General features: G+C 36.7%; 1 protein-coding gene across 1 annotated transcript in view; it reads right to left on the bottom strand.

Moving 5' to 3' along the window:
• The window catches only part of SLC1A3 (solute carrier family 1 member 3), a 67907-nt gene extending 55562 nt beyond the window's left edge, over positions 1 to 12345 (bottom strand). The window contains exons 1-2 of the mRNA XM_075021865.1: positions 12193 to 12345; positions 10326 to 10600 (exon numbers count right to left, since the gene is read on the bottom strand). Coding sequence (XP_074877966.1) covers positions 10326 to 10506 — 181 coding nt within the window. The 5' untranslated portion in view covers positions 10507 to 10600; positions 12193 to 12345. The remainder of the gene's footprint in view (positions 1 to 10325; positions 10601 to 12192) is intronic.
• Positions 12346 to 12601: the final 256 nt, after the last annotated feature.

Below are 12601 nucleotides of genomic sequence, written 5' to 3'. Positions count from 1 at the left end.
AAATTTTTTCTTGATTTTTCCCTTCTTTTCCTTGAACTGTTTCTGTATTTATTTCTCATCTGTGATTTCTCTTTTGTTGTTATTTATAAGACAAGCAGTTGCAGGGCATTTGTAGGGGATTTGGAATGAGGAAGAGTTGTCACTGCTGGCACTGAAGCAGACTGTTCTTTATGGAATAGGGACATTATTCTTGATTTCATCCTCAGACTAAAGACTTTTTTAAAAGACAAACTACTCCTAGTTTATGTACTCCTATTAGTCTCTGAGGTATAGAAAAAATACTTCTGCAAAAAATAACAAATAATTCCATCAAAATTCAGGAATACTCACTTACTATGCATATAAAAAAAGATCAGGTGTTCACAATATATGCCAGATTATATTTTGTGAAGTATTATTTAGAATTACAGTCCTACTCAGTGCTTTACAAAGTCACTGTAATAACTTTTTTTCATGCCTGAGTTTACTTTGCTGCTTTACCTTTTTGAATAATGTTAATGTTTTTATCCCTTAAAGAATAGTTCCTAAAAGATAAGAAAACTATTCTCTTAAAGTTTACATAGTTCCTTTCTTGCCTTTACTTTTCTTTCTTTTCTGTTTTTCCTCAACTGGAAGCTGACACAGTCCTTAGCAGCACTGAATTTTCTTCTCTACTACAGTTTCAGCTGTCCATCCATATTATTTTCTTTTTTACAGTATAGTAACACTGAGGAATTGCAGTCAATGAGACTGAGATCCCTCAGTGCCAAGACCTTTGTGCAAACACACTCAGAAAACAGAGCTCTACTCTGAAGAACTTCTAGTGTAGTTTAACAGAGAGCCTGAGGTTAGACCTTGATAGTCGCCTTTATTTGTTTTTTTAATTCCACCTTAGACATACACTGCAAAACAGTTCATTGTAGGCTTGGCTTCCTTGATATGCAGTTTTACACCATCATTTTTGGGACATTCATATTATGCACTCATGTCTCTGTGGAGCTAGCCCAACTTTTCATTCCTACAAAACTACCTGTTAATTTAGCTTAGCACTGATAGTCTAAATCTGTAACAGATGTTTGCCAGAGGATTAAGTGTTTTGTTGAATCAAGATATGCCTATGCTAGAACGGCTTGAGTAATGGAACACAACTCACGTGGCAGACTTTGTTAAAAGATTTTAAAGAATCTTCTTTATCCAGTATTTTGCTGACACATGCAAACAACCTGGAGAGACTGAAAGGAAGTGTTTCCTGTTGTAGAATACAAGACTTTTGTCATATAAAGTGTAAGCATTAATGGAATCCTTTATTTATGCTTGATTTATCATTCAGTGAATTCCTTTGATAAGGAAATCAGGTTCATGACTGAAATTCATGGAATCATGTTGCTATCTTTTTAAAAAGATAGCTAGGATACTTTCAGTCCCTAGATGTTTAATTTTGCTAGTTGAGCCACTTCATCCCTAAAAACCTCAGTATGACTATGAAACTATTCATAACTAGAACCTTCTATCTGTTTAGTTTACAGGTCAACAGCTCTTTCAACACATGAATTTCCAAAAGTGTTTTATTTCAGTTGATTAAAAAGAGGTTTCATGCCTAACTTCTTGTGAGTTAACTCGTCTGAAGGATACGTTGTAGCATAAAGGATTAATTTAGATGTAGCCTCCATATAGGTTATGATACCTTTCTTCTCACTGTTAGGTGTTATTCAGAATGGCAGAATTTGCCTACCTTAAAGGTCACAAGGGAAACTGGCACCTGGAACAATACTTAATTACACAGTAAGTACCTGAGTCCAAATCCTGAACTTCAAAGTCTCTCTAAATAAGATTAGTTCTGGATATGCATAAAGTTAGTGGGCGGTTCTCTGTTTGTTTTGGAAGACCCCTCACTTCCCACTGTTGTGCTTGTATTTTTCTCAGAATTGCCATGACCTAAATATCTATTTGCCTAATTCCAGGCTAAGTCCTGTGGATCTAGAAATTGAACACAACTGACACACACATGCGGAGAATCACCTGGATTTGGGATGCCCTGTGTTCCTGTTCTTACTCAAAGGATTACTTCACAGCCTGGGACTCCCTGTCTCAGATGAGTGTTTTAGCCATTAGGTGAAAACATCATGCTGCCTTTTGCTCTCTTGGCATGTGTATTTGCCTTTAGAAATCTTGCATTTCCTTCTGCCTGATGACAACTTTGAAAGGAATAGTGGAGTTACATTCCCCTGTAACTTGCCTTCTGAAAGGAAAAGAGTAAGCCAATTCCTCAAGCACTGCTGACACCATTCCCAAGGTGAGGGCTCTTGTGCTTCTGGATCTTGACTAGGTTAAAATATCTGGCACTGACCTTCCTGACTCATTCAGAAAGGAGTGGGAGTAGGAATGCAAACCTGTTTGTTTGTTTGTTTTTCTCCTGGAAAGTTTTAGGCAGTTATATGCTTAGCTTGTGGACTTGTGGGGTTATTCTTTTCAGTTTCCTGGCTCCTGCTCATGCACTAAAAAGACACCCAGGTCTGAGATTTGGATTCCATATGCAGCTTCCTTTGCTTATGTTTTAGGTTTTGAAGGACTAGATTGTACATCTATGTTTGCTTAACATATGTATTCCCAAGTCAAAATTATTTTAAAAGACACAAAAATATATGTAGTAGACTTATTTATCAACTGCCTTTTGTTAGGACACCCAAGAATTCCCTGATTAATAGTCCTGCTATATTCATACAAAAGCAGTTTTCTTCTTTTTTTTAATTTAGTCCTCATGAATGGTAAAACCAGAGGATTTACTAGAGCCAGTTTGAGAGACTAGCTTATGTTTCAGTGTAAATAATGCTTCACACTTAAGGCCCACCTTTTTAGACTTCTTTTGAATAAATGAATTTTCAGTTATGCTAAGTTACAGTAAATGGTGAAAAATAAGTACACACTTTGTAACTGTCAAGCTGATTTCCATTTATGATCTTCTACCCATGCTAATAGAAAATTACATAGACATATCAAATTTCAAGCAAGAAAATGCATTTCTTCAATGTACAGAATTGAACAAGAATTCAAAAGGTGCATATAGCTGCTGCTACGATAAAGGACATGGAAGAACAATCACAAAATATGAGTAACAGCAACACTTTGTTATCCACCTCATTCTCCTGTTACCATTCTGGTTTTCTTTGCCTTTTTTCCTGCTTTTAACTGTTTTCCTTTTCACTCTTGTACAGTTCACTGGACCTATTATTTTCCTCTTTTGTTAAAAAATGCTTTATAAAATCTATCATCAAAATAAATTTCTTTTGTATGGATTTTAAGAAGTTACACAGCCCGTGGTTTCATCCTGTTGATTAAAGTACAAACCGTGTTAGTACAACTTCAAGTAGTAAAAATTCTCTGGAATAATTTCCATTTGTTCTTTCCATATTTGTCATAGTTTCTTTCCTATTCCATACCATCTATTTTTGTTGTATTAATGACTAATTTAAAACTCCTTGGTCAGAAGCCTAGCTGTTTTCAAATATACATTGTTGATAGCATAGCATATTCTATGAACAACACAGTTGGAGAAATTAGTATAGGAGGAGGCACTTGCCGTATTGCTCCAAAGCTCCAGGTTGAACTGAGCTGTAATATGATGAGAAACAAATATATGACAAAATACACTAAATCCCCAAAATCATAGAATCATTTAGTTTGGAAAATACCTTTAAGATCATCAAGTTCAACCGTTAACCTAACACTGCCAAGTCCACCACTAAACCATGTCCCTGAGTGCCACATCTATATGTCTTTTAAATACCTCCAGGGATGATGACTCAACCACTTCCCTGGGCAGCCTGTTCCAATGTCTGACAACCCTCTCAGTAAAGAAATTTTTCCTAATATCCAACTTAAATCTCCCTTGCTGCAACTTGAGGCTATTTACTCTTGTCCTGTCACTAGCCACCTGACAGAAGAGACCAGCACCCACCTCACTACAACCCCCTTCAGGCAAGTTGTAGAGAGCGATAAGGTCTCCCCTCAGCCTCCTCTTCTCCAGACTAAACAGCCCCAGCTCCCTCAGCCGCTCCTCACAAGACTTGTGCTCCAGGCCCCTCACCAACTTGGTTGCCCTTCTCTGGACACGCTCCAGCACCTCCATGTCTTTCCTGTAGTGAGGGGATTACTGAGTTGTAATCTGAAACTGAATGAAATACGAAATCTGAAGGGAATGGACAGTAAATGAAAGAAATTGGGAGGATGGACAGAGGATATATACAGCTAATGTGACTGCATGGATTATTTCAGGCAGTTTGTGGTTCCAGAACATCTGATTTTTTTAACAAGGCGTGAAAAAATAAAAAAGTCAGTATCTCTCAGCAACTGATCTAGAATTCAATGCTACAGTACAAATTATCACAATGCCTGCATTTATATCTTACTTTTTTAGCAGCCTTATTAACATCCAAGAGATCTAATTTCTTATTTACTTGTCTTTAATATTGGATTTCTTTGTATAGTTTTTCAAATGCACTTTATCTGGATTCACCTAAAAAGATAAGTATTTTATAAAAATATTTTTTCTTCAGTACCGTAAATTCTCTGGAAACTTTTAGACACCTGGTTATTTCAAAAAATTGTGTGACAAATTTAAGCCACATGAATGAAAGTTTCAGGTATTCATAAACAACTGAACATGCCATCTTCAGCTACACCTTCATTGTGGCCAACTCAAAAGCATTCCAGTGCAGATGACAACTGTTTCTAGCTTTACAATAGCTAGGGTGCTAGTAAGGATCTAACAATGTTAAACATTTACTCAGCATCCAAATAATTGGCACCTTGCTTATGATTTTGTACTGCTTTGCAGTCGCCATAGTGACTACAGTGCATGACTACAGAAAAGTGGAAAGGACCAGCAAGCCGTAATACTAGTTCATTTGATGCTGAAATGTCTTTTTAGTCCCTTTTGATGCTCAACAGAACCGTTTTTTTGACAGTCTTTGAGATGACCTCTGTTTCTGTTGTAACATAACTTTTGATAGCATGATTGCCATATCCTACTGGCATTCAGGGGATTTTCTTGTAAAATCTCTGAGAAATCACATAAGCATCCTAAATGTCTCATGCAGTTACTGTCCTGCATTCCCAGGATAGCCTTGAAGTCTGCTTTGTAAGAAGTGCTATTACATAAATAAATTTAAATTTAATTTCTAGAGAGAATTTTGAGAATCTCACCTTCCTTTTCACAAGCTGTATGAAAAGTCCAGTGAATGTATGTTTCTCTGGATTCTTTTATGACCACTGAGACACACTACTTTTGAGTATCAGATTGCAAATCCACTGATTTGACAATTTAGAGGAAATAAGACAGTTGTAAGTCTATATTTAGTACATTTTGTATCTTTACTGTGCATGTATGCAGAGCTGCTATCTCCAGAATGCACAACTGTGATTCACAAAGTAGCCAAGTTTATTGTTGTTACTCTGTGCCACGTACAGCAGTCCAACAACCAGTGCTGTTTCTATGGTAAGAAATTAAGATTATGGTATTTAATTGAATTAACATAATTTTATTTTGTAAGTAACTGCTGAATTAGTGTGCCGTTTGTATTTCACAGTCTGACTTTTATTACTGGCTACTTAATGGTAGAATTAAAGTTCTTTCTACTTCTATACTTTTTCTCCCTTTTGAAAAGGATCATCTCTTTTAAATTTTTAAGTGTTACTCTGGATCTTATGGCATCTGTTTGTTTTTTTCATAAAATTATAACTATTTCTTAATTTCAAAAATAATTAAGGTTTTGCTTAGCAATTTTTTCAGAATATTACTTAGGAAGGTTTTGTCACTTAAGAGGGAAAGCAATCGTGCCAGGCAGGTTCTTTAGGAGAGCACTGGGACAGCAGTAACCTCTGAGTTCAGCATAAATAGAATTAATTTCTCCTCAGCTGTACCCAAACTATCTTGATTTTCTTCTATATATCTTAATCTTTTGTCTGGTGTCACGTTTCTGTCTTTATGTTTTAACATATTCTCTCACCTAGGACTCACCTCCTACAGCTATTTCTCCTATAGTGTTGGATCTTTGCTTTGTTCTCATGCAAATTTTACCAAGGCTGCCTTAGGCATTGTCATCGTGTTCATTGTCAGTGTGTAATGGGGTCAAATACCCTTCTTTGGGTATGTCAGCTTCAGTCTTCAGTGGATACAGAGGAATTGCCAGTAGCAGAAAAGGTGTCGATTCAACATACAAGAGACTGTCTTTTTTGTGGGCATTATCCGGGATTCCGTCTACCTGTGTATTACAGACTTGTACCTCTTAGTACTCGTTATAAACTATTGTTCAGACCAGGAGTGTGTTGAGATAGGACTATCTCCACTCTGCACAGCTTTTCACTGTTCAGATATTTTATGGGGTTTGCAGGAGTTTTTTCCGTCTGTATTATGAATGATCATCTGCAGGCTTTATTTAACTCTTTGCTGTTTTCAGGGGCATATGGACATTGGCAGTGCCTTCATCTTTCCTGTCTTCCTATACTTTTAAATAGGTTTGTTTATAAAGATGTTGGAAAGTTTTGGAATCATATATGGTGCATGCTGTCGTACAACAGATGTATGGGCCTGTCTACGTTTCACATTTATTGTGACTGGGTTCAATGACACAGCCAGTCCTGTGCTCCCTTTGGTAGACAGGTAGCCAGAAAACAGAACTGGATCCATCTCCGTACTCCTTGAATGTCCCAGTGGACAACTGCAGCATATAACTTTGGTGGTGTAAAGAGGATTTTAGCTAACAATTTGGAGCTATAATGGCTTCATAACTATGCAGAAACTGCTTTTTATAGTACTTGCTCCACAACCTCCCTCTACTTCACTGAGCCCCTCAATTAAACAGTATTTCTCTGTGACAGCTTCTCAGGATCTCTGCTCAGCAGCTCTGTGCGTCTCAATCTTTCCTTCAGTACAAGTTCAGAATCCACAGGAGATTCTTTGGCATTTAGGAGTCCTGCCAGAGTAAAGTCTGGACTCCTGTGGCATTTTTGGAAAATGGGAGGTAAGTAGCAGAGAATCAAGACAGTCTGCTAAAGGAAGGGCATCTGAAAGGAAGGCATTTTGGGGACAGGATGATGGAGCTAAATAGCGTGGGAGAGAGGGCATTGCCTGAGATTTTGCCAGTAATTTGGCTAGCACTTCAAAGTTTGCAAGACTTCCTGCAGATTTTCCATGAGCCACCATGACCCCTAGCCTACCTTAAATTGTTCCTGGTCATCGTGACTCTCTGAATTTACCAGTGGTCAGCTTCCCAAGTTCGCCTCACATAATTGCTCTCATCTATTGGCTTTTGCCAAGATCCACTGCAGAAAATGAATGTAATATTTCTAGGTGTACCAGAAGAATCTGAAAAACTGTATCATAGTTCACTTACTGATCATGCTTTTCTCAAAGTTTCTCAAAGGGTTTGAAAGCAGTTTAAATTTCACTAAAAATAGCAACAACGATGACAATGATGACGTGCTAGACAGACCTTCTCTATGCAGAATGTGAAGTCAGAAGGACCTTCATGAGGTTTTTGGGAAACGGAGAATAGTGCTAAGTAATTCTCAACATGAATTATAACTTCTTGCATCTTAACCATTAGGTTTTTAGAGATTAGTTGGTTGTGTGTTATAGCACCTAGTGAATTTAGTCTAGAATTCAGTTCAGAATTCTGTTCAGAATCAGAGTAACAGCAGAATTTGGGGTAGATGGCTGTATTTCTCCTTACCATGTGAATGCCAGAAAATCTCTACTCTCTCTGCAAAATATCAGTATGTAACACAAACAAATGCATGTTGTAGCTGCCCACTTCATAGCAAAGTACATGTCGCCACAGACACAAACTCAAGTGCCTATTATAAACTCCAGTCCCGAAACTGGGCTAAGACGCATGATCCTACCCACTTAACCTGTACCAGCATCAATGCTGCTCAGCAAAGAAATCAGAAATACTCTATTAAATAGGCTTTTTTCATGTCAGTTCTTTGACAAGAGACCTGAAATAAATGTTTCTGAAAAAGTGTTGCTCTCTTTAAAGCTAACATTTTGCTTTTCCTGAATTTAGTCTTTATGAAAATTGCTGGACTGACTACCCTAAAAACTGATGTCAACTGTCTGTTTAGATTACAGAGAGCTTTAAGCGTCATTTCCTGTAATGATTCAATCCTGGCCAGAGCGTAGTTTGGTTTCCACCTACACTCACATCCAAGCATCTCTGATAAGACTGCTAACTGGTGGATTGATTTCACAATGTTGATTACTGCCTGCTAAGAAAGGGATCAAGCCCACCATTTGATTTTCCACAGATCACCAAACAACTGAGAGATGGTAACAATTTAGTCCTTGCCAAACTAGACAGATGGAGTTCAACCACTGAGTGTTTTCCAAACTCTTTGTTCCCTACTTCCAAATATTTCCACAACAGCAAAAAAACTCCCTCCAAAAACCAAATCTTACTTTTTTATCAGCTACCAAGTGTAAACTTACTGTTCTAATAACATATATGTACTGTAAAATTACACCACAAATAACAAATGTGAGAAAATTTTGGAGTATTCCATCGTAGTAATGAGAAGACATTTTTTCCACATATTATATCAGGTATGTCTATAGGTTCATAAGCAGAATTGGAGCAGCCAGCTCATCCTAGGCTGCACTTTTTCATTAATTCTCCAACTTGTATTTCAGCCTTATTGGTACTCTGCCATTGCTGTAGGTGGTAGTGGAGCTGTGGGCAGACATTTGTCACTAGTCACCCAAAGCTAACTGGAACATGCAATAACAGTAGAAACGCTCGTACAGCCTACATTTCTGTTCCCACATTGCCAAATTTATGGGAGTCACAATGGAGCTAGATGACAGTGAAAAGTTGCAACAGCACATTGGTCTTGTGCAGGATAAGCAGGTGACAATCTAAGAATTGCATTCCTTTGAGATCGGACAGTGTTTCAAAACCTGCTTAATTTGTTCTGCATTTTGTGTCCATTGTAGATAAAATGCCTACATTTTTTACCCCTGATATTAATGGTTTTTTTGCGTTGAGCAAGTTCTTATTTAGGAATTCAAAGCACTTGTGATCAAATACTGTTGATAAATACGAGAGATTGACATTTCTGTTATAGCAACGAAGTATATTTTACCAATATACAAATTAATATAATTGTCTCCCAGAAGAAAACCATCAAAACTGAAATTAATTTAAAATAACACTGCAGATGTGGTATCAAGCAACAATAATGGTAAAGCACTAAAATTTTACTTTCTGAAGCAAAAATAATGATAAAGCCCTAAAATTCCTGAAAAAGTTGTAGAAACATAGCAAGTAGATTTATACAGAGCAGCATTATCAAGGACATTAGGGCCTACATCAGTGTAGGATATATACTCTTATCTTTAAGTGCTAACACATGGGTTTTCATGAGCAGATTCACAGTTTTATATTTTAAACTAATTAGAAAATAAAAATGAAAGTAGTACAGTAAAGCCATAATGTTCTTTCTCACACTATAAAGAATGGTATTCCATGAGACATATGGTGTCATTTAAAAAATCTGTAGTTAAAGGAAAACTACCAAAACTGATCACGTAGTTATATAAAGAAAAATTTGTTTAAAAAATTGTGTGTTTTTCTCAGAAGATTCTCCTTCTAATGTAAATTCAAAAAGTGTAGCAATAATTTAAATTTACATTTTGGTGCATTCCAAATCTAAATGCTGTTTGATATTCTGGATTCCTCTCCATATACTCTAAAAAGGCATTTAATCAGATGCTATCTTGCAGTCCTTTGAATAAGGAACATTGCCACTGTTGCCCCAATTGGATCTGAAAGATGCATGTGTAAGACTGTGAATGACTGAGAGAGCATAAACTTGTACTTATGTTTGATTGTTTTGCATATATCAAGGGAAAACTGAAAAGATTGAGGCTCTAATATACACCTTTGCTTGAAAATCTCACCTCATTTCATTCATTGAGGACTTTGCTTTTCACTGCAAGGTGTTATTTTTTGATAGATTAGGTAAATAAAAGTTACATCCTGAGAATTTTGCTGCAGCTGGCTTTGGTAGAAAAAGATTTAATTTAAAACATTCAATTCAGTTAATGTATCTGATTTTTTAAGAGAAGAATCCATAAACCAGTTGATTTTTTCACCAAAATTCTCCTTAGGGATACTAGAATAATTAAACTTCAACATGCAGCTTTCAAGGCCACAACTCTACAAGTCAGAACATTCTTATCAGGGCAGAAGAATCTGGGACCTCATTTGTAATGCGAATCAGCCAGGCAAATAGTCATTGTCAAATGCACCCGAGAACAGAATATTCCTGTTGAACAAATTACTCACCAAGAATCACAGCAACAACCGTGAAGAGCACAAAGGCATTCCTCAATAGATAACTTTTAACATCATCCTTTGTTATGCTCTGCACTTTTTTTTTTGCCAAAAGTGTACGTTTCCGGACTCCTTGCTGAATGCGTTCCATCCTACTTCCAGTTTTTGGATCTTCTCCGTTACCTTTAGTCATCTGTCTTGCAGTAAGTTTTCTTTTATAATTAACTTCTGTCAATATTCCTTCAGAAAAGTGTAAGGCTCTTTTCCGTGGGAGGTACTGGAGAAACCTACAAGACAAGAAATATCAGACACTGCAATAAGATTTTAGATGAATAATTAACCATATGTTTACATGGAAGGAAATACTCTTCATGTTTCAGTAAAACTTGTATTATTTGTAATATCTAAGTGGTTGATTGCAGGTTTTGATACATAGCCTCAATGACTGTTGAAGAACCCTTTGAGAGGATTATATGGCCTGATCAGATATGTGTCCTTCTTCAGAAATTAATCTGACGTGCTGTCGTGCTGTAAAACCCAGTAGTGACATTTTTTTCTTGCAGCTGCAAGAGGTATACCAATGTAAAATTAGTACAATTTGTAGAAGCGTAAGGTGCTATAATGTTTAAAACTATCTGTCAGGCTTACTTTTCATCTGTTCAGCAGGCCCATATCATCTGAAAAAAATTCTAGCTCACCTTCACATTAACCACTGGAGAGAAATATTTTGCTTGAACTGGTTCGTTTAAAGTGTTCTGCATTTCACATGTTTTTAAATGGTTGAATGCATTGGCTGAATTCCTCCTTTTCAAATGGCAAAACGTAGCAGGAATAGTTTGTTTATCCCTCAACCACTATTTATAAGATATGCCTTTGACAGTTTTATGTTGATAACATTCATCTTTGAAGTGTATAAACTATTCAGAACACATCTGTAAAACATCAGAAATTATACCCCACTTAGCTTGTCGCTTCAGACTGTAATACAAGTTCACATTGCAAAGTAATGCTTAGCTTGGCCTGACAGCAATTATGGGGGTAAAACCTGATTTTAAGAAATCACACAATGATTCAAGCGTAAAATGTTTTAATATTAGAAGTCTTTCATTATTTTTCATTTTTAAATTGATATTTTTGTGGCTGCTTGATATGAATTTATTTAATAATGGAGCCTGTACAAAGGTATTTTCCAGACTGAGAATCCCATTTTCTGAAGTCTTAGTTAATACACTAGCATGTTTTAATGAGAAATTAGAAATTAATAAATGGATAGGGTTAGCTGCTTCCACTGAAATCTCTCCCCATTTATACATAGTCCAACTCTAACATCTTACTTTTCATAAACCTAGTGCTTAAATACCTTTTTTTAGGAAGCACTTAGAATATAAATACACAGGGTTTTGAAACAGCATGTTTTAGAGGAAATACCATGTTGTAAGAAATTTGTTTTGATGGGATTTGATTGCTGCTTTTACCATACGTTTCAAGATTGGCACTTTAGTGCAATATCCTCCCTGAATTTTAACTGAATGCTATATGCTTTGCTTCTTTAGAAAGAGGAAACATTCTGTGACTGAGGTAGATACTTAAATTAGTAAATATTCTAGCTTGGACACACCTACTGTGTGCAAGCAGGATTTTTTTCAGAACAATTAATTTTAGTGTTTTGTAAAAAAAAAAAAAAAAAAGACTCATTCACGGTGCTTTTTCTTTCCAAGATGATTAATGCAGCTAATCTGACCTTTATAACTTACACTAAGATCAAGAAAGAACGTGGGCACAGCCAAAAGGATCATTACAGTAAGTAACATACAACGGCAGAAAGTGGAAAATTGAGACTTTGTACTCAAAACCCGACTAAATGAAACGATCGGCTCACCTTTTCAGACCTTCAGTGCTCTAAGAACACGGTGGTGGCAGGTAAGGCAGGAGTTTCCCAGCAAACACAACAGAGCAGCGGAGCTGAGCGAGCAGGAGACAGAGAAAACTGACAATCTGCATGTGCTCTGGAATACAGCAACTTACTATCACTGTAACTTAAGGAAAGGGGAGGAGACTGCTAGCCTAACTCTGAAAAAAATAAAAACCACATCAGAAGAGCGGGGAAAGCTGAGCTTCTGGAATATTGATTAGTCTTGGCAAAGCGAAAGCAGGGTCACTTTCTTTGTTTTTCCTTTTAGACCACTTTCACGCTTTGTCAGTTCAGCTTTGTTAGAAATGCAAAATCAGAACCCAGGAAGAATTGAAGGATTGCACACACACACACAGAGCAGGGGAGGCTGGAGCCC

The sequence above is a fragment of the Buteo buteo genome, chromosome Z, assembly GCF_964188355.1.
Source record: "Buteo buteo chromosome Z, bButBut1.hap1.1, whole genome shotgun sequence".
Lineage (NCBI taxonomy): Eukaryota > Metazoa > Chordata > Aves > Accipitriformes > Accipitridae > Buteo > Buteo buteo.
The sequence above is the reverse complement of the archived record's forward strand: the minus strand, read 5'-3'. Positions and strand labels throughout refer to the sequence as shown.